The sequence below is a fragment of the Gorilla gorilla genome, chromosome 8, assembly GCF_029281585.2.
Source record: "Gorilla gorilla gorilla isolate KB3781 chromosome 8, NHGRI_mGorGor1-v2.1_pri, whole genome shotgun sequence".
NCBI lineage: Eukaryota > Metazoa > Chordata > Mammalia > Primates > Hominidae > Gorilla > Gorilla gorilla.
The window spans coordinates 42,524,180-42,544,726 of NC_073232.2; the positions used below are offsets into that span (position 1 = coordinate 42,524,180).

General features: G+C 43.0%; 1 protein-coding gene and 1 pseudogene across 4 annotated transcripts in view; both read right to left on the minus strand.

Moving 5' to 3' along the window:
* FAM149B1 (family with sequence similarity 149 member B1) overlaps positions 1-20,547 on the minus strand; it is a 75,993-nt gene that overhangs the window by 26,099 nt on the left and 29,347 nt on the right. For all 4 annotated transcript variants that reach the window (XM_055353500.2, XM_031015178.3, XM_031015177.3 and 1 more), the window contains 2 exons: positions 9,282-9,449; positions 7,638-7,825 (listed from right to left, as the gene is read on the minus strand). In XM_055353500.2, the coding sequence (XP_055209475.2) occupies positions 7,638-7,825; positions 9,282-9,449 (356 nt within the window). The remainder of the gene's footprint in view (positions 1-7,637; positions 7,826-9,281; positions 9,450-20,547) is intronic.
* Positions 16,269-18,596, minus strand: LOC109028440 (eukaryotic initiation factor 4A-II-like; annotated as a pseudogene).

A 20,547-nucleotide genomic window follows, 5' to 3' on the forward strand; every position in this document is an offset into this window, starting at 1 on the left:
ACAACAATACAATAATAGTGGGGATTTTAACACCCCATTCACAGCACTAGACAGAGCAAAGAGACAGAAAACAAAGAAATATTGGACATACATTGGACTTTAGACCAAAATGCACTTAACATTTACAGAACGGTCTACTCAGAAACTACAGAATATACATTCTTTCATCAGCACATGGAAAATTCTCCAAGACAGACCAAATATTAGGCCATAAAACAAATCTTAACAAATGTTTTAAAAGTGAAATCATATCAAGTATCTTCTCAGACCACAGTGGAATAAAGCCAGAAATCAACACCACAAAGAACTCTGGAAACCATACAAATATGTGGAAATTAAACAGCATGCTCCTGAACAATCACTGGGTCAATGAAAAAATTGACAGAAATTTAAAAACTGAAACAAATGAAAATAAAAATACAATCTACTAAAACCTGTAGGATACAGCAAAAGCAGTATTAACAGGAAAGTTATAGCAATAAATGCCTACATCAAAAAAGTAGAAAGATGGCTGGGCATGGTGTCTCACACCTGTAATCCTGGCACTTTGGCAGGCCAAGGCAGGAGAATCGCTTGAGGCCAGGAGTTTGAGACCAGTCTGGGCAACATAGCAAAACCCAATCTCTAAAAAAAAATTTTTTTAATTAAAAAAAAGTAAAAAGATCACAACTACCTAACATTACACCTCAAGGAACTGAAAAAACAAAGCCGAGCATGGTAGCTCATGCCTGTACTCTCAGCACTTTGGGAGGGAGGCCAAGGTGGGCAGATCACTTGAGGTGAGGAGTTCAAGACCAGCCTCGCCAACATGACAAAACCCTATCTCTACTAAAAATACAAAAATATGCTGGTTATGGTATTGTGCACCCATAATCCCAACTACTTGGGAGGCTGAGGCAGGAGAATGGCTTGAACCTGGGAGGCAGAGGTGCAGAGGCTGCAGTGAGCCGAGATCATGCCACTGCATTCCAGCCTGGACAACAGAGTGAGAATGCATCTAAAAAAAAAAAAAAAAACCTAGAAAAACAAGAACAAACCAATAGAATAACTAAGAAGATAGAAGATTGAAATAAACACAATCAGAAATGAAAAAGGAGACATTACAATTGATACCACAGAAATACAAAAGATCATCAGAGAGATTTATAAGCAACTATACACTCACCAACTAGAAAACCGAGAGGAAATGGGTAAATTGCTGGAAACACAACAACCTACTGAGGTTGAACCAGAAAGAGATGGGACTCCTAAACAGACTAATAATGAGTAGTGAGATTGAATCGGTAATAAAAAATCTCCCAACAAAAAAAAGCCTAAAAACCAGATGGGGTTGGGTGCAGTGGCTCATGCCTATAATCCCAGCACTTTGGGAGGCCGAGGGAGGTGGATCACTTGAGGTCAGGAGTTTGACCTGAATAGAATTATTTTGAATAGAAAAATCAGCCAGGCATGGTGGCACACCTGTAGTCCCAGCTACTTGGGAGGCTGAGGAAGAAGAATTGCTTGAACCCAAGAGGCAGAGGTTGCAGTGATCCGAGATCATGCCACTGCACTCCAGCCTGGGTGACAGAGTGAGACTCTGTTCCAAAAAAACCAAAAACTGAAAAACAAACAACAACAACAACAAAAACCAGATAGATTCACAGCCAACAACAACAAAAGCCTAAAAATCAGATAGGTTAAAACAAACAAACAAACAGATAGATTCACAGTCAAATTATACCAAATATACAAATAATTAATACCAATCCTCCTGAAACTACTCCAAAAAAGTTAAAAAGGAGGGAATTCTCCTTAACTTATTCTATGAGGCCAGTATAACTCTGATACCAAAATCAGACAAGGACACAATGAAAAAAGAAAAGCCCAATATCCCTGATGAACATATGGACAAGAATCCTCAACAAAATACTAGCAAACTAAATCCAACAGCACATCAAAAAGATAATACAACATGATCAAGTGGGATTTATCCCAGAGTTGAAAGGATGATTCAACATATGCAAATCAATAAATGTGATACATCATATAAACAGAATTAAGGACAAAAAACAAATGATCATCTCAGTAGATGCACAAAAGGCACTGGATAAAATTCAACATTACTTCATGATAAAGGTCCTCAACACACTAGGCATAGAAGAAACATACCTCAACATAATAAAAGCCGTAAACAACAAACCCATAGCTAGCATTATACTTAACAGAGAAAAACTGAAAGCATTCCCTAAAGCTAGAACAAGACAAGGATGCCCACTTTCACCAGTCTTATTCAACAAGTCCTTGTCACAGCAATCAGGCAAGAGAAAATAACAAAAGGCATCCAAATTGGAAAAGAGGAAGGCAAATTGCCCTGTTTGCTGATGGTATGATCTTATATCTGGAAAACCTGAAAGATTCTACCAAAAAACTTAGATTCGATAAATTTAGTAGTCTCAGGATACAAAATTAAGATCCAAAAATCAGTAGGGTTTCAATACCCCATTAATGATCTAGCCAAGGACCAAATCAAGAAGGCAACTCAATTTACAATAGCTATAAGAAAGTAAACGCTCTCCCTCTCCCTCTCCCTCTCCCCACGGTCTCCCTCTCCCTCTCTTTCCACGGTCTCCCTCTGATGCCGAGCCGAAGCTGGACGGTACTGCTGCCATCTCAGCTCACTGCAACCTCCCTGCCTGATTCTCCTGCCTCAGCCTGCCGAGTGCCTGCGATTGCAGGCGCGCGCTGCCACGCCTGACTGGTTTTCGTATTTTTTTGGTGGAGATGGGGTTTCGCTGTGTCGGCCGGGCTGGTCTCCAGCTCCTAACCGCGAGTAATCTGCCAGCCTCGGCCTCCCGAGGTGCCGGGATTGCAGACAGAGTCTCGTTAACTCAGTGCTCAATGGCACCCAGGCTGGAGTGCAGTGGCGTGATCTCGGCCCGCTACAACCACCTCCCAGCCGCCTGCCTTGGCCTCCCAAAGTGCCGAGATTGCAGCCTCTGCCCGGCCGCGACCCCGTCTGGGAAATGAGGAGCATCTCTGCCTGGCCGCCCATCGTCTGGGATGTGAGGAGCCCCTCTGCCTGGCTGCCCAGTCTGGAAAGTGAGGAGCGTCTCTGCCCGGCCGCCATCCCATCTAGGAAGTGAGGAGCGCCTCTTCCCGGCCGCCATCACATCCTGGAAGTGAGGAGCGTCTCTGCCTGGCCGCCCATCGTCTGAGATGTGGGGAGCACCTCTGCCCGGCCGCCCTGTCTGAGAAGTGAGGAGACCCTCTGCCTGGCAACCGCCCCGTCTGAGAAGTGAGGAGCCCCTCCGCCCGGCAGCCGCCCCGTCCAGGAGGGAGGTGGGGGGGCCAGCCCCCCGCCTGGCCAGCCGCCCTGTCCGGGAGGGAGGTGGGGGGGTCAGCCCCCCGCCGGGCCAGCCGCCCTCTCCAGGAGGTGAGGGGCGCCTCTGCCCGGCCGCCCCTACTGGGAAGTGAGGAGCCCCTCTGCCCGGCCAGCCGCTCCGTCCGGGAGGGAGGTGGGGGGGTTAGCCCCCCGCCCGGCCAGCCGCCCCATCCGGAAGGGAGGTGGGGGGGTTAGCCCCCCGCCTGGCCAGCCGCCCCGTCCGGGAGGTGAGGGGCACCTCTGCCCGGCCGCCCCTACTGGGAAGTGAGGAGCCCCTCTGCCCGGCCAGCCGCCCCATCCGGGAGGGAGGTGGGGGGGTCAGCCCCCCGCCCGGCCAGCCGCCCCATCCGGGAGGGAGGTGGGGGGGTCAGCCCCCTGCCTGGCCAGCCGCCCCGTCCGGGAGGTGAGGGGCGCCTCTGTCCGGCCGCCCCTACTGGGAAGTGAGGAGCCCCTCTGCCCGGCCACCACCCCGTCTGGGAGGTGTACCCAATAGCTCATTGAGAACGGGCCATGATGACAATGGCGGTTTTGTGGAATAGAAAGGGGGGAAAGGTGGGGAAAAGATTGAGAAATCGGATGGTTGCCGTGTCTGTGTAGAAAGAGGTAGACATGGGAGACTTTTCATTTTGTTCTGTACTAAGAAAAATTCTTCTGCCTTGGAAAAAAAAAAAAAAAAGAAAGTAAACTATCCAGGATTATATTTAAGCATGGAGGTGAAAGATCTCTATAAGGAGAACTACAAAACACTGACTAAAGAATTCATAGATGATACAAACAAATGGAAAAACATCCCATGCTCATGGATTGAAAGAATCCATATTGTTAAAATGACCATACAGATCAAGCAGTCTACAGATTCCACACAATCCCTATCAAATTACCAATGCCATTTTTCACAGAATTAGAAAAAAAAATCCTAAAATTCATATGGAACCAAAAAAGAGTTCAAATAGCTAAAATAATCCTAAGTAAAAAGAACAAAGCTGGAGGACTCACATTACCTGACTTCAAATTATGCAAGGGTATAGTAATCAAAACAGCATGGTACTGGTATAAAAATAGACACACAGACCAATGGAATGGAATAGAAAACCAAGAAATAAAGCCAATCAACTGATCTTTGACAAAGTCAACAAAAATATACACTGGGGAAACGACTCTATTAAATAAGTGGTGCTGGGAAAACTGGCTAGCCATATGCAGAAAAATACCTCTCACCATATACAAAAATTAAGAGAATCCATACCTCTCACCATATACAAAAATTAAGATGGATTAAAGACTTAAACCCAAGACCTGAAACTGTAACAATCCTAGAAGAAAACCTAGGAAAAAGTCTTCTGGACATTGTCCAGGCAAAGAATTTAAGACCAAGTCTTCAAAAGCAAAAGCAACAAAAACAAGAATAGACAAATGGGATTCAATTAAACTAAAAAGCTTCTGCATAGCAAAAGAAATAACAGAATAAGCAGACTACCTACATAATGGCAAAAAATATTTGCAAACTATGCATCTGACAAAGAACTAATATCCAGAATCTACAAGGATTTCAACCCAATAAGAAAATAACCCTATTTAAAAGGGGGGAAAGAATATGAACAGGCTGGGCATGGTGGCTCATGCCTGTAATCCCAGCACTTTGGGAGGCCAAGACGGGCAGATCGCTTGAGCCCAGGAGTTTGAGACCAGCCCAGGCAACATGGTTAAACCCTGCCTCTACAAAAAAAATACAAAAGATTAGCCAGTCGTGGTGGTGCATGCCTGTGGTCCCAGCTACTCAGGAGGGTGAGGTAGCAGGATCACTTGAGCCCAGAAGGTCAAGGCCGCAGTGAGCTGTGATTGTGCCACTGCACTCCAGCCTGGGTGACAGAGAGAGAGAGAGAGAGAAACAGGACATGAACAGACATTTTTCGAAAGAAGACATACAAGCATCCAACAAACATATGAAAAACGACTGATGTTGGCAAGGATGTGGAGAAAAGGGAACACTGTATACACTGTTTGTGGGAAGGTAAATTAGTACAGCCTTTATGGAAAAAAGCATGGAGATTTCTCAAAGAACTAAAAATAGAACTACCATTTGATCCAGCAGTCCCACTCTTGAGTATATACACAAAAAGAAATCATTATATCAAAAAAATATTTACAGCCAGGCGCAGTGGCTCATGCCTATAATCCCAGCACTTTGGGAGGCTGAGGCAGGTGGGTCACCTGAGGTGAGCAGTTCAAGACCAACAACATGGCAAAACCCCATCTCTACTAAAAATACAAAAAATTAGCTGGGCATGGTGGTGCACACCTGTAATCCCAGCTACTTGGGAGGCTGAGGCAGAAGAATCGCTTGAACCTAGGAGGCAGAGGTTGCAGTGGGCCAAGATCACACCACTGCACTCCAGCCTGGGTGACAAGAGTGAAACTCTGTCTCAAAAAATACATATTTATTCACTCATATGTTTATCGCTCCATCATTCACAGTAGCAAAGATACGGAATCAGCCTAAGTGTCCATCAACAGAGGACTGGATACATAAAATGGACTACTACTTGGCCATACAAAATAATGAAATTTGAGAAATATCCATGCTTTTTTCCATAAAGGCTGTCTTTTGCAGCAACATAGATGGAACTGGAGGCCATTATCCTAGCGAAATAACTCAGAAACAGAAAGTCAAATACCACATGTTCTCACTTATAAGTGAAAGCTAAACAATGGGTTCACATGGACATACAGAGTGTAATAAGAAACACTGGAGACTCTGAAAGGTGGGAAGGTGGGAGGGAGGCAAGGGTTGAAAAATTACCTATTGAGTACAATATTCACTATTTGAGTGAATATTTTAGTGTACCACCTGAGGTCACTAAAAACCCAGATTTCACCACTAAGAAATACATGCACATAAGAAACCTGCACTTGGACCCTTCAAATACATAAAAATAAAAAATAAAATGAAAAGAAAAAATAGTGCAGTTTATTATATATCTATTATGCTTTAATAAAGCAGTTTAAAAAACGTGCTACTTGCACATGATTTTTCTTCATAAATCATTATATTCAAAGAGAAAGTGCAAGCTCTGTCTAATCATCACAGACTAGGCCTTTTTATCGATCTACTCATTCTCAAATATTTACTAAATACCTGTTAGTTTTTGTGGGAAATACAAACATAAGTCAGACCCACTATGATCTGAAATCAGGGGCAGAGACTAAATATATGGGTCATTCCATATCATATCATGAGATGATAATAAACAGATATTTGGTCTCTGCCCCTGGTTTATGGCACATAGCTCCTAAAACTCTTATAATACCCAAAGTGGTATTTTTTTTTTTGTATGCTAATGATATGACTGGTGGTTAGGGGCTCTTGGATAGTCTGAGGATTGGGTAGGGAGATAGTGGTTGGCAGGGGAACCAACCACGTAATTAGAAGGTTGGAACTTTTTCACTTTTTCAGCCCCACCCCTTAACCTCTAGGGAGAAGACAGGGGCTGAAGGTCGAGTTAATCAGCGATGGCCAACAATTGAATCATGCCTACAAAATGAAACCTCCATAAAAATCCTAAAGGACTAGGTTCAGAGAGACCTAAATAGCTGGTAGGTCAGAAGTACAGGTCACAACTTGGAGCTTGCAACTAGCATCTGAAGTTGGGGGTAGTCTTGTGGGACTGGGCCCTTAATTTGTGGGATCTGACAATATCTCCTGGTAGACTGTGTCAGAACTGAACTGAATTATAGGATGTGGTGTCAGAATTGCTTGGGTTGTGGGGGAAAAAACCCTACCTACTGGTGTCAGACATGTTGTGGTATGTGAGAGTAGGAAAAAACATTTAGGGAAACACATTTGGGTTTTTCCTCTCTCTCATACCCACTTTTTTTTTTCTTCTTTTTTGAGACAGAGTCTCTCTCTTATGCCCAGGCTAGAGTGCAGTGGTGCAGTCATAGCTCACTGCAGACTTGACCTCCTGGGCTCAAGTGATGCTCCCACCTCAGTCTCTTGCGTAGCTGGAACTATAGGTGAATGCCACCATGCCTGGCTAATTTTTTATTTTTTTAGAGAGATGGGATCTCACTACATTGCCCAGGCTGGTCTCAAACTCCTGGGCTCAAGTGATCCTTCCCCTTGGCCTCCCAAAGTGTTCGGATTATAGGCATAAGCCACTGTGCCTGGCCCATACGCACCTTTTGCACTATGAAGCATATCATCTAATAGACTGGTTAGGGTTTAGAAATCATAAACAATTGATTTTTACATTATTTTCACAAAGATCCTTACCAGAGGCAAATCCTTCCCAGTGACTACGTGTCAACTGCTCCATACAGCTCACAACCTTGCACCATACATTGTCAAACACATAAGCAAGGACATCTTCTTTCATGCAGTAAAATGGAGCAATGGGAGGATACCCTAATTTCTGTTTCTCTGTAGCTGCTTCTGATTTCTTCCCATGAAATCCCTCTTCTCTGTAACAGAAGCAAGAAGGAAAGACTTCATGATGCTGAAGGGAAGGCTGCCTTTCTAAAATTGTCCGTGTATTACCTGAAAATTCACTTTGATTTGAGGAAAAATGGAAAATAGAATTAATTTGACAAAGGCCAAATAGAAGTAATAAATAGAAAATAGAAGTAATTTGACACAGGAGAAGTGAAAGGGAAGGAGGCAATCTTTGGAAAACCAAAATAATCTGCTTCCAGTTCTAGCTCAGTGGTATTATGTATAGAAGCCTGGCTTATATTTAGCTGGCCCTAGGGCTGTGTGCACATGAGTGATATGTGAGTGAACATGGCTCAGCAGGAAATACAATGGGAAAAAATATAATGGGAAAAAAAAATGCATCCAGAATCATGTGACACAATACTAACTACTAGACCTAACCACAGCCGCACAGCCTAAAGAGAAATTCTCACTTATTTTCAAATATGCTGCTGTGACTATCAAATCTGGAACTTTTAAAGGCTTAGAGGAATAGTTTTAACAGGTTAATGTCACAGAAAGGTAGCAAGGAATAGTGAAGAGAAGACTGGATTGAGAATCAGATGAATAAGGTTTTGGTTTTAGCTTTACTTTAGACAAATCATTAACTACTCTGATTCTCACCTATCCAGTAAAGAAGATAAATCATATCTATGTGATAGGCCTACTGCTGGAATATAGTTAGAATAGATATAAATAGACATTATTAATTATAAAATCTGTGCCAACCATAAGGTTTTAAACAAACTGTTTATACCTTTTTATTTTCTTTTGTTTTGTTTTGTTTTTGGAGATGGAGTCTTGCTCTGTTGCCCAGGCTGGTATGCAGTGGCGTGATCTCGGCTCACTGCAACCTCCACCTCCCGGGTTCAAGCGATTATCTGGCCTCAGCCTCCCAAGTAGCTGACATTAGAGGCGCGCATCACCATGCCCAGCTAATTTTGTATTTTTAGTAGAGATGGGGTTTCACCATGTTGGCCAGGCTAGTCTCAAACTCCTGACCCAAAGTGATCTGCCCGCCTCGGCCTCCCAATGTGCTGGGATTACAAGTGTGAGCCACCGCGCCCGGCCTGTATATACATTTTTCAAACAGAATTTATGTAAACAAAGTTCATATCTCTTCAACTGCTCTTTTAAAAGGTTTCAAAGTTCCCACTGGTGGTAATTTGCAAAAGGGTAAAATCAAACTATGTGGGGAAAAAATAAACTTATTTTAAAATCTCTAATCTCAGGAACAGGCAAATGATGTGTGAAGTTATAAAATACACAAGGAAGTCTAGTATATGGAAGCAATAAGAACATAAATTCTGGATACCTGAGAAATAACATAAATAACAGAAACTGGCATATATTTAATAATATACATTGGTAGTATCATTTAGAAAAAATAGGTGTTAATACACAAAATAAGAGGGGAGTAAAAAGCTTAAAAGGCATAATACTCACATATCTATGTGATCGAATGCTAGGTATTCCTCAATTATTCCTTCTGAGACGATTATAGAGTCTTCCTCATCTCTTTCCATAGAACAAAAGCTGGAGGATTTGGCAATGGAAGATGCTTTATGAGCATAAGAAGATGAAAAATGTAACTTCTTTCCCCTTATACCAAATCTTGGAGTGGAAAAAAGAAGTAAATATTAATTATGTAAATATAAACAGTTCTTATGGCAACACAGTTACATGAGTTTTGGCTCAAACTCCCCTTGCCCTGGCAATACCTTCGTGGACTATTCTAAGCCTCAATAACCTACCATTTCTCAGAACAGGAAGATTAAATTCTGGTCATAGAACTATTCTGCCTACATGTACTATGGACTATCTGGTACTGCTTGCTGTCTTTTCAGATGCAAACAGCTATAGCTATGTATTAGGTCACCCTTGCCTTGCTATAAAGAAATATCTGAGACCAGGTAATTTATAAGAAAAGAGATTTAATAGGCTCACAGTTCTGGAGGCTGTAGAAGCATAGTGCTGGCATCTGCTTCTGCAGAGGACTTACAAAGCTTTTACTCATGGGGGAATGTTAAGTGGGAGCAGGAGCAAGAGAGGTGCCACACACTTTTAAATGACCAGATGTCATGGGAACTCACTATCGCAAAGACAGTACAAAGCCATGAGGGATCCTCCCCCATGACCCAAACACCTCCCACCAGGCCCCACCTCTAGCATTGGGGATTACAATTCAACATGAGATTTGGGCATTCTGCCCTTGGCTCCTCCCAAATCTCATATCCTTCTCACATTGCAAAATACAATTATGGTTTCCAAAAAGTCTCAAAAGTCTTGACTCATTCCAGTATTAATTCAAAAGTCCAAAGTCCCATGTCTCATCTGAGACAAGGCACATCCCTTCCAGCTATGAGCCTGTAAATCAAAAACAAGTTATTTACTTCCAAGATACAATGGGAGTATAGGCGTTAGATAAACATTTCTGTTCCAAAAGAGAGGGGCTACAGATCCCATGCAAGTTCAAAACCCAGTAGGGGAGTCATTAACTCTTAGAACCCCTTGATGTCCCACAACAAGGTGCAAGCGGTAGGCTTCCAAGACCTTGGGCAGCTCTACCCCTGTGGCTTTGCAGGGTTCAGCTCCCAAGGTTGCTCTCATGGGTGGAGTTGAATGCCTGCAGCTTTCTTTTTTCTTTTTTTTTTTTTTTCTTTTTTGAGAGACAGAGTCTCGTTCTGTCGCCCAGGCTGGAGTGTAGTGGTGGGGTCTCGGCCCACTGCAACCTCTGCCTCCCAGGTTCAAGCAGTTCTCCTGCCTCAGCCTCCTGAATAGTTGGGATTACAGGCGAGCACCACTACACTCAGCTAATTTTTGTATTTTTAGTAGAGATGGGGTTTCACCATGTTGGCCAGGCTGGTCTCGAACTCCTGGCCTCTAGTGATCTGCCCACCTTGGCCTCCCAAAGTGCTGGGATTACAGGCGTGAGCCACTGCACCTGGCCTGAATGCCTGCAGCTTTCTAGGTACAGGGTGCAAGGTGAATCTATCATTCTGGGGTCTGGAAGATGGTGACCCCCTTCCCACAGCTCCACTAGGCAGTGCCCCAGTGGGAATTGTGTGTGGGGCCTCCAACCCCCTATTTCTCCTCTGCACTGCCCAGTAGAGATTCTCTGTGAGGACTCCACCCCTGCATCAGGCTTCTGCCTGGGCACCCAGGCTTTCTCTTACATCCTCTGAAATCTACACAGATAGTGCCAAGCCTTCACTCTTTGCCCTCTGTGTGCCCACAAGCTTAACACCACATGGAAGCTGCCAAGGCTTACAGCTTGCTTGCAACATTTGTTTGTTTGTTTGTTTGTTTGTTTGAGACAGAGTCTTGCTGTATCACCCAAACTGGACTGCAGTGGCGTGATCTCAGCTCACTGCAACCTCCACCTCCCAAGCTCAAGGGATTCTCATGCCTCAGCCTCCCAAGTAGCTGGGATTATAGGCGTCCGCCACCACACCTGGCTAATTTTCGTATTTTTAGTAGAGACAAGGTTTCACCATGGATCACTTGAGATCAGGACATCTTAGATTCTCTAAAGCGGCAAGTCAAGCTGTAACTGGGCCCCGCTGAGCCCCAGCAAAAAGCAGTGTCACAAGGCTGCTCAAGGCAACAAGGTCCTGGGTCTGCCCCACAGAACCATTCTTCCCTCCTAGGCCTCCGGGCCTGTGATGGGAGGGGCTGCTGTGAAGGTCTCCGAAATGCCTTTTTCCCATTGTCTTGGCTATTAGCACTTGGCTGCTTTTTAGTTATGCAAATATCTCTATCAAGTGGTTGCTCCACAGCCTGCTTGAGTTCCTCTTCCCAAAAAGCTTTTTCTTTCTTTGTCATGTGGCTAGGCTGCAAATTTTCCAAGCTTTTATGCTCTGCTCCCCTTTTAAATATAAATTCCAACTTTAAGTCATTTCTTTGCTCCCACATCTGAGCATAGGTGTTAGAAGCTGCCATGTTACTTCTTGCACACTCTGCTACTTAGAAATTTCTGCTACCCAATACCCTACATCATGACTCTCAAGATCAAAATTCCACAGATCTCTAGGGCATGGACATAATACAGCCAAGTTCCTTGCTAAGGCATAACACACATGCCCTTTCCTCCAGTTCCCAGTAAGTTCCTCATTTCCTTCTGAGACCTTGTCAGCCTGGACTTTATTGTCCATTTCACTATTAGCATTTTGGCCACAACCATTTAACTGGTCTCTAAGAAATTCTAAACTTTCCCTCTTCCTGTTGTCTTCTGAGCCCTCCAGTCTTTCAACCTCTGCCCATTACCCAGTTTCAAAGTCACTTCCGCATTGTCAGGTATCCTTATAGCAATACCCCATTCCTTGGTACCAGTGTTCTGTATGAAGTCATTCTTGCGTTGCTATAAATAAATACCTAGCCAGGTGCGGTGGCTCACACCTATAATCCCAGCACTTTGGGAGGCTGAGGCGGGCGGATCACGAGGTCAGGAGTTCAAGACCAGCCTGGCCAACACAGTGAACCCTCGTCTCTACTAAAAATACAAAAATTAGCCGGGCACGGTGGTGCACACCTGTAGTCCCAGCTACTCAGGAGGCTAAGGCAGGAGAATCGCTTGAATCTGGGAGGCGGAGGTTGTGGTGAGTCTAGATTACACCACTGCACTCCAGCCTGGGCAACAGAGTGAGACTCCGTCTCAAAAAAACCCAAAAAAACAAAAACAAAAAACAAAAACCTGAGACTGGGTAATTTATAGGAAAAGAGGTTTAATTGGCTTATGGCTCTGCAGGTTGTACAGGAAGCATAGTGCTAATAGTGCTAACATCTGCTTTGAGGGAGGCTGCAGGAAGCTTTAACTTATGGTAAAAAGTGAAGGAGGAGTAGGCATATCACATGACCAGAGCAGAAGAAAGATAGAGTGTGTGTGTGGAGAGGTGCCGCACACTTCTAAATGACTAGATCTCATGAGAACTCATTCACTATTGCAAAGATCGTACCAAGTCATGAGGGATTTGTCCCCATGACTCAGACACCTCCCACCAGGCCCCACCTCCAGCACTAGGGATTATAATTCTACATGAGATTTAGGCAAGGACAAATATCTAAACTATAACAAGCTATACAACAAGTTTTTTAAAAACTAAGAATAATTGGCCAGACGGGTGGCTCACACCTGTAATCCCAGCACTTTGGGAGGCTGAGGCAGGCGGATCACAAGGTCAGGAGATTGAGACCATCCTGGCTAATAGGGTGAAACTGTCTCTACTGAAAAAAAAAAAAAAAAAAAAATTAGCCAGGCATGGTGGCGGGTGCCTGTAGTCCCAGCACTTTGGGAGGCTGAGGCAGGAGAATGGCGTGAACCCAGGAGGCAGAGCTTGCAGTGAGCTGAGATTGCACCACTGCACTCCAGCCTGGGCGTCAGAGCGAGACTCTTGTCTCAAAAAAAAAAAAAAAAAAAAAAAGAATAATCACATCTATAATTACATCTTAAGATATCTCACGAGGTTATATCCTTATTTCAGTAACTCCATCATTGCCCAAAATATATGCTCCTTATGGGCAGGGATCTTATCTTATTAATATTCAAATTTCTCTTCCTTCCTAGGCATTCAGTAAATATGTGATGACTCATTTGTTTCAGTGGGTTTACTCTGGAGAAAGTCAATCCAATCTGAGAAATAAAATTTTAAAAAATGGAACTCAGTTTAACCAAATGTTAAATATAACCAATTTACACTTTGTATTGCTCTTTACATTTTTTTGTGCCTTAAGTATTTTTTTTTTATTAGGAAAATAGAATAAACCCATGGCAGCTGGGCCCATGGCTCATGCCTGTAATCCCAGCACTTTGGGAGGCTGAGGCAGGCAGATCACTTGAGGTCAGGAGTTTGAGACCAGCCTGGCCAACATGGTAAAACCCCGTCTCTACTAAAAATACAAAAATTAGCCAGGCGTGATGGCATGTGCCTGTAATCCCAGCTACCTGGGAGGCTGAGACAGGAGAATTGCTTGAACCTGTGGGGTGGAGGTTGCAGTGAGCTAAGATTACACCACTGCACTCCAGCCTGGGCAACAGAGCAAGACTCTGTCACACAAAAAAAATAATAATAATAGTTAAAAAAATAAACCCATGGCACTTTTAAACAAGGCTGGTGGGAAAATCTTACTGGAAGACATTTTGGAAATATGTATTAGGAGCTTTAAAATAAACATTTTCTTTGATTCAGTGGTTTCATTTGTAGGGATTTTCTTTAAGGATATGACCTGTAAGATTTAGCTATAAGAATTATGATTGGTGGGGCACGGTGGTTCATTCCTGTAATCTCTGCACTTTGGGAGGCTGAGACAAGTGGATTGCTTGAGCCCAGGAGTTTAACACCAGCCTGTGCAACATGGTGAAACTTGGTTTCTGCAAAAAAGTACAAAAATTAGCCAGGTATGGTGGCATGCACCTATAGTCCCAGCTACTCAGGAGGCTGAAATGGAAGAATCACTTGAGCCCTGGAGGCAGAAGTTGCAGTGAGCCATGACGGTGCCACTGCACTTCAGCCTGGGCAACAGAGTGAGACCCTATCTCAAAAAAAAAAAAAAATTATGAGCACAGAATTGTTTATAATTGCCAAAAATAGAAACTAGCCCAACTGTTTCAAAATAGAGGATTTGGGGATGAGTTCCTTAAATAGTGATATATTCATGCAATGGAATAAAGTCCTTAAGTTAATATTGAGAAAAATAGAAGATGTCCACAATAAAAGATTAAGTATTAAGAGATTACAAAATGTATAATTTCATAAAAACCATATACATACATGGTAGAGAATGCTAGATGCCCCTCAATATCCATTCTCTCCTTCTTTTCTAGTAAAATCATCCCAATTTTATTCATGAAAACAACATATCCACCTCAAAGACTGCATCTCCCAGTTACCTTGCAGCCAAAGATAGTCAATGCAATATGAGCAGAATTATTCTGTGGGACTCTGGGAAGGCTGTTTAAAGGGAACTGGTGTGACTGCAAGGGATACCATTTGGCCCTTCTGTCTTTCCTCCTTTCTGCTACGTGGAAAGCGAATATCATGTTTGGAGCTCTATCAGCTATCTTGAACCATGAAGAAAACTTCAGAAAAAACATCGTGGGCTAACATGATATGGCAGAAGGATGAAGTGTCTCAGTCCCTGAAAACACCATGCTGCCACTCTACATTGCCTTCCTCCAGACTTCTTTTACATAAAAAGAAGTAAACTTCTCTTATGCAAGAGTTGGTAAACAGATAAGATCCTTGACCATGGCAGGTGGCACTGGGATGGAGATGGTAAGAGATGAGACAAGCTCAGCCTGGGCAAAAGGCAAAATCCTGTCTCTACAAAAAATACAAAATTAGCCAGATGAGGTGGTGCACACCAGTAGTCCCAGCTACTCGGGAGGCTGAGGTGGGAGGATCACCTGAGCCCAGGAGATCAAGGCTGTAATGAGCTGAGATTGCACCACTGTACTCCAGTCTGGGTGACAAAGCGAGGCCCTGTCTCAAACAAACAAACAAACAAAAAGAAAAAACAAAAAAAGGAAGAGGGAAGGGATGAAAGGCGGTTGGGAGGGAGGGAGGGAGGGAGGGAATCGGTTTGGAGATCCAATATGTCTAAAAATTAGCCAGGCGTGGTGGCTCACACCTGTAATCCCAGCTACTTGGGAGGCTGAGGAAGGCGAATCCCTTGAACCTGGGAGGCAGAGGTTGCAGTGAGCAGAGATCACGCCATTGCACTGCAGCCTGGGTAACAAAAAAAAAAGCTATCAAACATATGGAATGTATACCCAACATTCCATTATGTTATTCTGCTATCGTATTATTCCATTTATACTAATAACCAATTATATTTTTAGTCAGTGGTAACTAATGGAATTCTTTGTGTTGAAAAATAAATAGGAATTTCTAACAACTATAGGCCTTTATAACTGCTATTAAAAGAAATTTTAGCTAGATAAGAAGGAAAAATATTCCCATTTCCCCTAAAGCTGCAGCAAAAAATAAGATAGTATTCTACACCATAAAGTTGTCTTTGTAAATGTTATTTCTTTCTTTTTGTTTTTGAGACAGAGTCTCGCTCTGTCGCCCCGGCTGGAGTGCAGTAGCATGATCTTGGCTCACTGCAATCTCTACCTCCAGGGTTCAAGTGACTCTCCTGTCTCAGCCTCCCCAGTAGCTGGGATTACAGGTGTGTGCCAACATGCCTGGCTAATTTTTGTATTTTTAGTAGAGACGGGGTTTCACCATGTTGGCCAGACTGGTCTAAAACTCCTGACCTCAGGTTATCTGCCCATCTCACCCTCCCAAAGTGCTGGGATTACAGGTGTGAGCCACCGTGCCTGGCTGCTATTTCCTTTTTTTTTTTTTTTTAAGTGAATATACAGTTTATTTAACACTAAAATTTCATTAAGACATGTGCAATATGGCAATTTTACTGGGAATTTAACCCCATTTAGGATATGATTGCTTGCTGGGGCTTAGCCATAGGGTCCAGTTGACACTTAGCACTAATTAAATATTTGATTGCATAAATACAATACCAAATAAAATGCATTCAAATGCTTTCTAAAAAATCAATTTTAAAGGCCTTCCTACTCAGGCTAATGACAAACACAATAAGGGCAGGTATGCTACTTTAATGTAATTGGCTGATTTTATACAGCACTTATATCTTTTAGTCCCCAGATACATTATTAAATAATACAGAACATCTAATACTACCATTTCTACAGAACTAGGAAATAAATTTCTAAGAAAGAAAAATTTTAGAACTCATCTTTTATACCTATCCTAACAGTTTAAAGAGGATAAAGCCAATGATTTTCCTCACAAGAGCTCACGACTAATGTTGCTTTGCTATCAAAATCTGTATTTCTGATCTGTTATGAGAATTGAGACAAGATTCATATATTCCCAAAGAAAGAAGCACAATGCACATTGTAATTGTCTGTTCAACAACAGGGAGCACTGCATCCAAAACTCTGTCATCCCAGGAATTAAATACGGTCAGCTACATTTATGGGCATTTCCTTCACTGTAGTATTGCATAAAAATCTCAGTGTCACGAAGAATCCTCTTGCCTTCCTCAGTAACAAAGTTTTTAGCCACACCTTTTCTACCAAATTGACCCCTCTGCCAATTCTGCGAATACAGTTTTCATGACTGCTAGGTAGATCATAGTTTATAACCGAAGACACTTGTTGGACATGAGTCCCACGTGCCAACAAGTAAATAGTGATCAGAACAGGGCTTGACCCTGATCAGAATTCCCTCATGATAGTATCTCTCTCCTTCTGGTCCATGTCGCCATGCAGAGCAAAAACTGTGACGTCCCTGGCATGTATTTTCTCAGTCAGCCAGTCCACCTTGCACCTTGTATTGAGAAAAATAACAGCCTGTTTAATGGTGTCTTGTACAAGTCACAAAGTATATCCAACTTCCATTCCTCCTGCTCAACATTGATATAAAACTGTTTGATTCCTTCAAGGTTCAAGTCTTCCTTTTTCACCAGAATTTGAATAGGATCTTTAGTGAATTTTTTGGTCACTTCCAACACATCAGTTGGCATCATGGCAGAAAGCAACACAACCTAAATACTTGTATTTAATTTTTGGAAAATCTCATAGATTTGATCCTTAAACCCTTGGCTGAACATTTCATCTACTTCATCCAAAACAAACATTTTGATCCATTTTGGAAAAAGGTATCTTTTGTTTAACATATCACACATTCTCCCTGGTGTAGCAACAATATGTGGTACTTCAGCCTGCAGTTTTTGCATTCATTTTGAACATTTGTTCCACCAATGCAGGCATGACAGGTTGCTCCCATATAATCTCCAAGTGCCAGAATCACCTTTTGGGTATTTTTTGTTTTGTTTTGTTTTTGCGATGTAGTTTTGCTCTTGTCACCCAGGCTGGATGGAGTGCAATGGTGCGATCTCGGCTCACTGCAACCTCCGCCTCCCAGGTTCAAGTGATGATTCTCCTGCCTCAGCCTCCTGAGTAGCTGGGATTACAGGTATGTGCCAACATGCCCAGCTAATTTTTGTATTTTTAGTAGAGACAGGGTTTCACCATGTTGGCCAGGCTGGTCTCGAACTCCTGACCTCAGGTAATCTACCCGCCTTGGCCTCCCAAAGTGCTGGGATTACAGGCATGAGCCACTGCACCCGGCCACCTTTTGGATCTTTAATACAGGGAATAATAGTTCTCTGCTGAAAAGCGGAAGGCTTCTGAAATCATAAGCATAGATACCCCAAAGAAGAGACTTTTTAAAGTTTGTATCATCAGAGTTATCAACAACCTCCTTCTAGTTGCTCTCGATGACACCATCAGGGTCCATTCTCTCTGGGTCTCCATGTTCTCTGCTGTTATAAATCTACGGAGCCACCAGACATGATGTGAAAAACGACTTAGCACCCGACTGAAAAGTTGCCTATGTTATTTTTAACAAAGGAATCTTTTAAATCATTGGACTTTGGATATTACTATATCTGGAAAATAACCTTTAATTTATATAATGTCTGTAATTCATTTATTTAACAAAGGAATAGGCTGGGTACAGTGGCATGTGCCTATAGTCCCAGCTATTTGGGAGGCTGAGGCTGGAGGATCTCTTGAGCTCAGGAGTTTGAGGCCAGCCTGGGCAACATAGTGAGACCCTGTCTCCTAAAACAAACAACCAAATAAAAAGAATAACAGTTATTGGCCAGGCACAGTGGCTCACGCCTATAATCCCAGCACTTTGGGAGGCTGAGGGGGGTGGACCATGAGGTCAGGAGATCGAGACCATCCTGGCAAACGCAGTGAAACCCCGTCTCTACTAAAAATACAAAAAATTAGCCGGGCGTGGTGATGGGCGCCTGTAGTCCCAGCTACTCGGGAGGCTGAGGCAGGAGAATGGCATGAACCTGGGGGGCGGAGCTTGCAGTGAGCGGAGATTGTGCCACTGCACTCCAGCCTGGGCGACAGAGCGAGACTCCATCTCAACAACAACAACAACAACAACAAAAAAGGATAACAGTTATCTTACCTAATACTGTGTTGCCCTGGTAGTTATAGTTATATTTAAATAGAGATGTGTTTTCTTATGTGACAGAACTTTATTCTTCTCCCACATGCATGGAGGATAAAATGACTTTGCTAGGTTTCTTATTTATACAAAGAGTTTATATTTGGAACCAGTCCTTCCAGGTGTAGGCATTAGGAAGTAGAGTTCCGCATCTCTAATGAAAGTGATTACTGCAAGGCCCTCCAGGATGACTGGAAGGAACAAGTGGCCAAGAGCTACCCTTCCTGCCTAACATCTTTTCAGGCATTTGTTGGCCATTTGCATATCTGTGTAGAATTGTCTATTCAAGTCCTTTGTCCATTTTTCAATTGAATTATTATTATTATTTTTTGAGATGGAGTTTCACTCTTGCCGCCCAGGCTGGAGTGCAATGGTGCGAACTCGACTCACTGCAACCTCCACCTCCTGGGTTCAAGCAATTCTCCTGCCTCAGCCTCCTGAGTAGCTGGAATTACAGGTGCACACTGCCACGCCAAGCTAATTTTTGTATTTTTAGTGGAGATGGGGTTTCACCATGTTAGCCAGGCTGGTCTTGAATACTTGACCTCGGGTGATCCACCGGCCTCGGCCTCTCAAAGTGTTGGGATTACAGGCATGAGCCACCACGCCCAGCCTGAATTACTATTTTTTGTTGTTGTTAGGTTATAGATTATTCTTATATATTCTGGATATTAACTCCTCATCAGATATGATTTGCAAATATTTTCTCCCATTCCACATATTGCCTTTTCATTCTTTTGTTTCTTTTGATGTTCAGAAGTGTTTGCCTTTGATATAGTACCATTTGTCTGTTCTTGCTTTTGTTGCCTGTGCTTTTAGTGTTATATCCAAGAAATCAATGCCAAATCCAATGGCCTGAAGCTTTACCCTATGTTTTATTCTAGGAGTTTTACAGTTTTACATCTTACATTTAGGTCTTTGATCTATTTTGAGTTAATTTTTGTATATGGTATAAGTAAGGGTCCAGCTTCGTTGTTCTGCATGTGGGTGTCCAGTTTTCCTAACACCATCTGTTAAAGAGACTGTCCTTTACCCAGGTAGTCTTGGCACTCTTGTTGAAAATCATTTGGCCATAATTGCAAGGGTTTATTTTTGAGCTCTCCATTCTTTTAATGATTTTTAAAGGGTTATAATTCAGCATGTAGTCATGTACTTTAGCCACTCATTAGATATTATAGTTAGTTATTTTTGTTGGGATATATATCTAAGTACAGATAAACCCCTTAGCTAACTTGAAGTAGCAGAATGCATAGTTTTTCTCAGGTGGAAATGTCTTCAAACTCATCTCTTCAGGATTCTTTTCTGGCCTGTGTTTCCCCTGTATGCTGCCACCATCTTTTGTTAAGTTCCTGGAATTTCTTTTTTTTTTGAGACAGTCTCACTCTGTCGCCAGGCTGGAGTGCAGTGACGTGATCTCAGCTTACTGCAACCTCTGCCTCCCGAGTTCAAGGGATTCTCCTGCCTCAGCCTCCCAAGCAGCTGGGATTACAGGCGTGCACCACCACACCTGGCTAATTTTTATATTTTTAGTAGAGACGGGGTTTCACTATGTTGGCCAGGCTGGTCTCAAACTCCTGACCTTAAGTGATCCACCCGCCTCAGCCTCCCAGAGTGCTAGGATTACAGGCGTGAGCCACCATGCCTGGCTGGAATTTCTT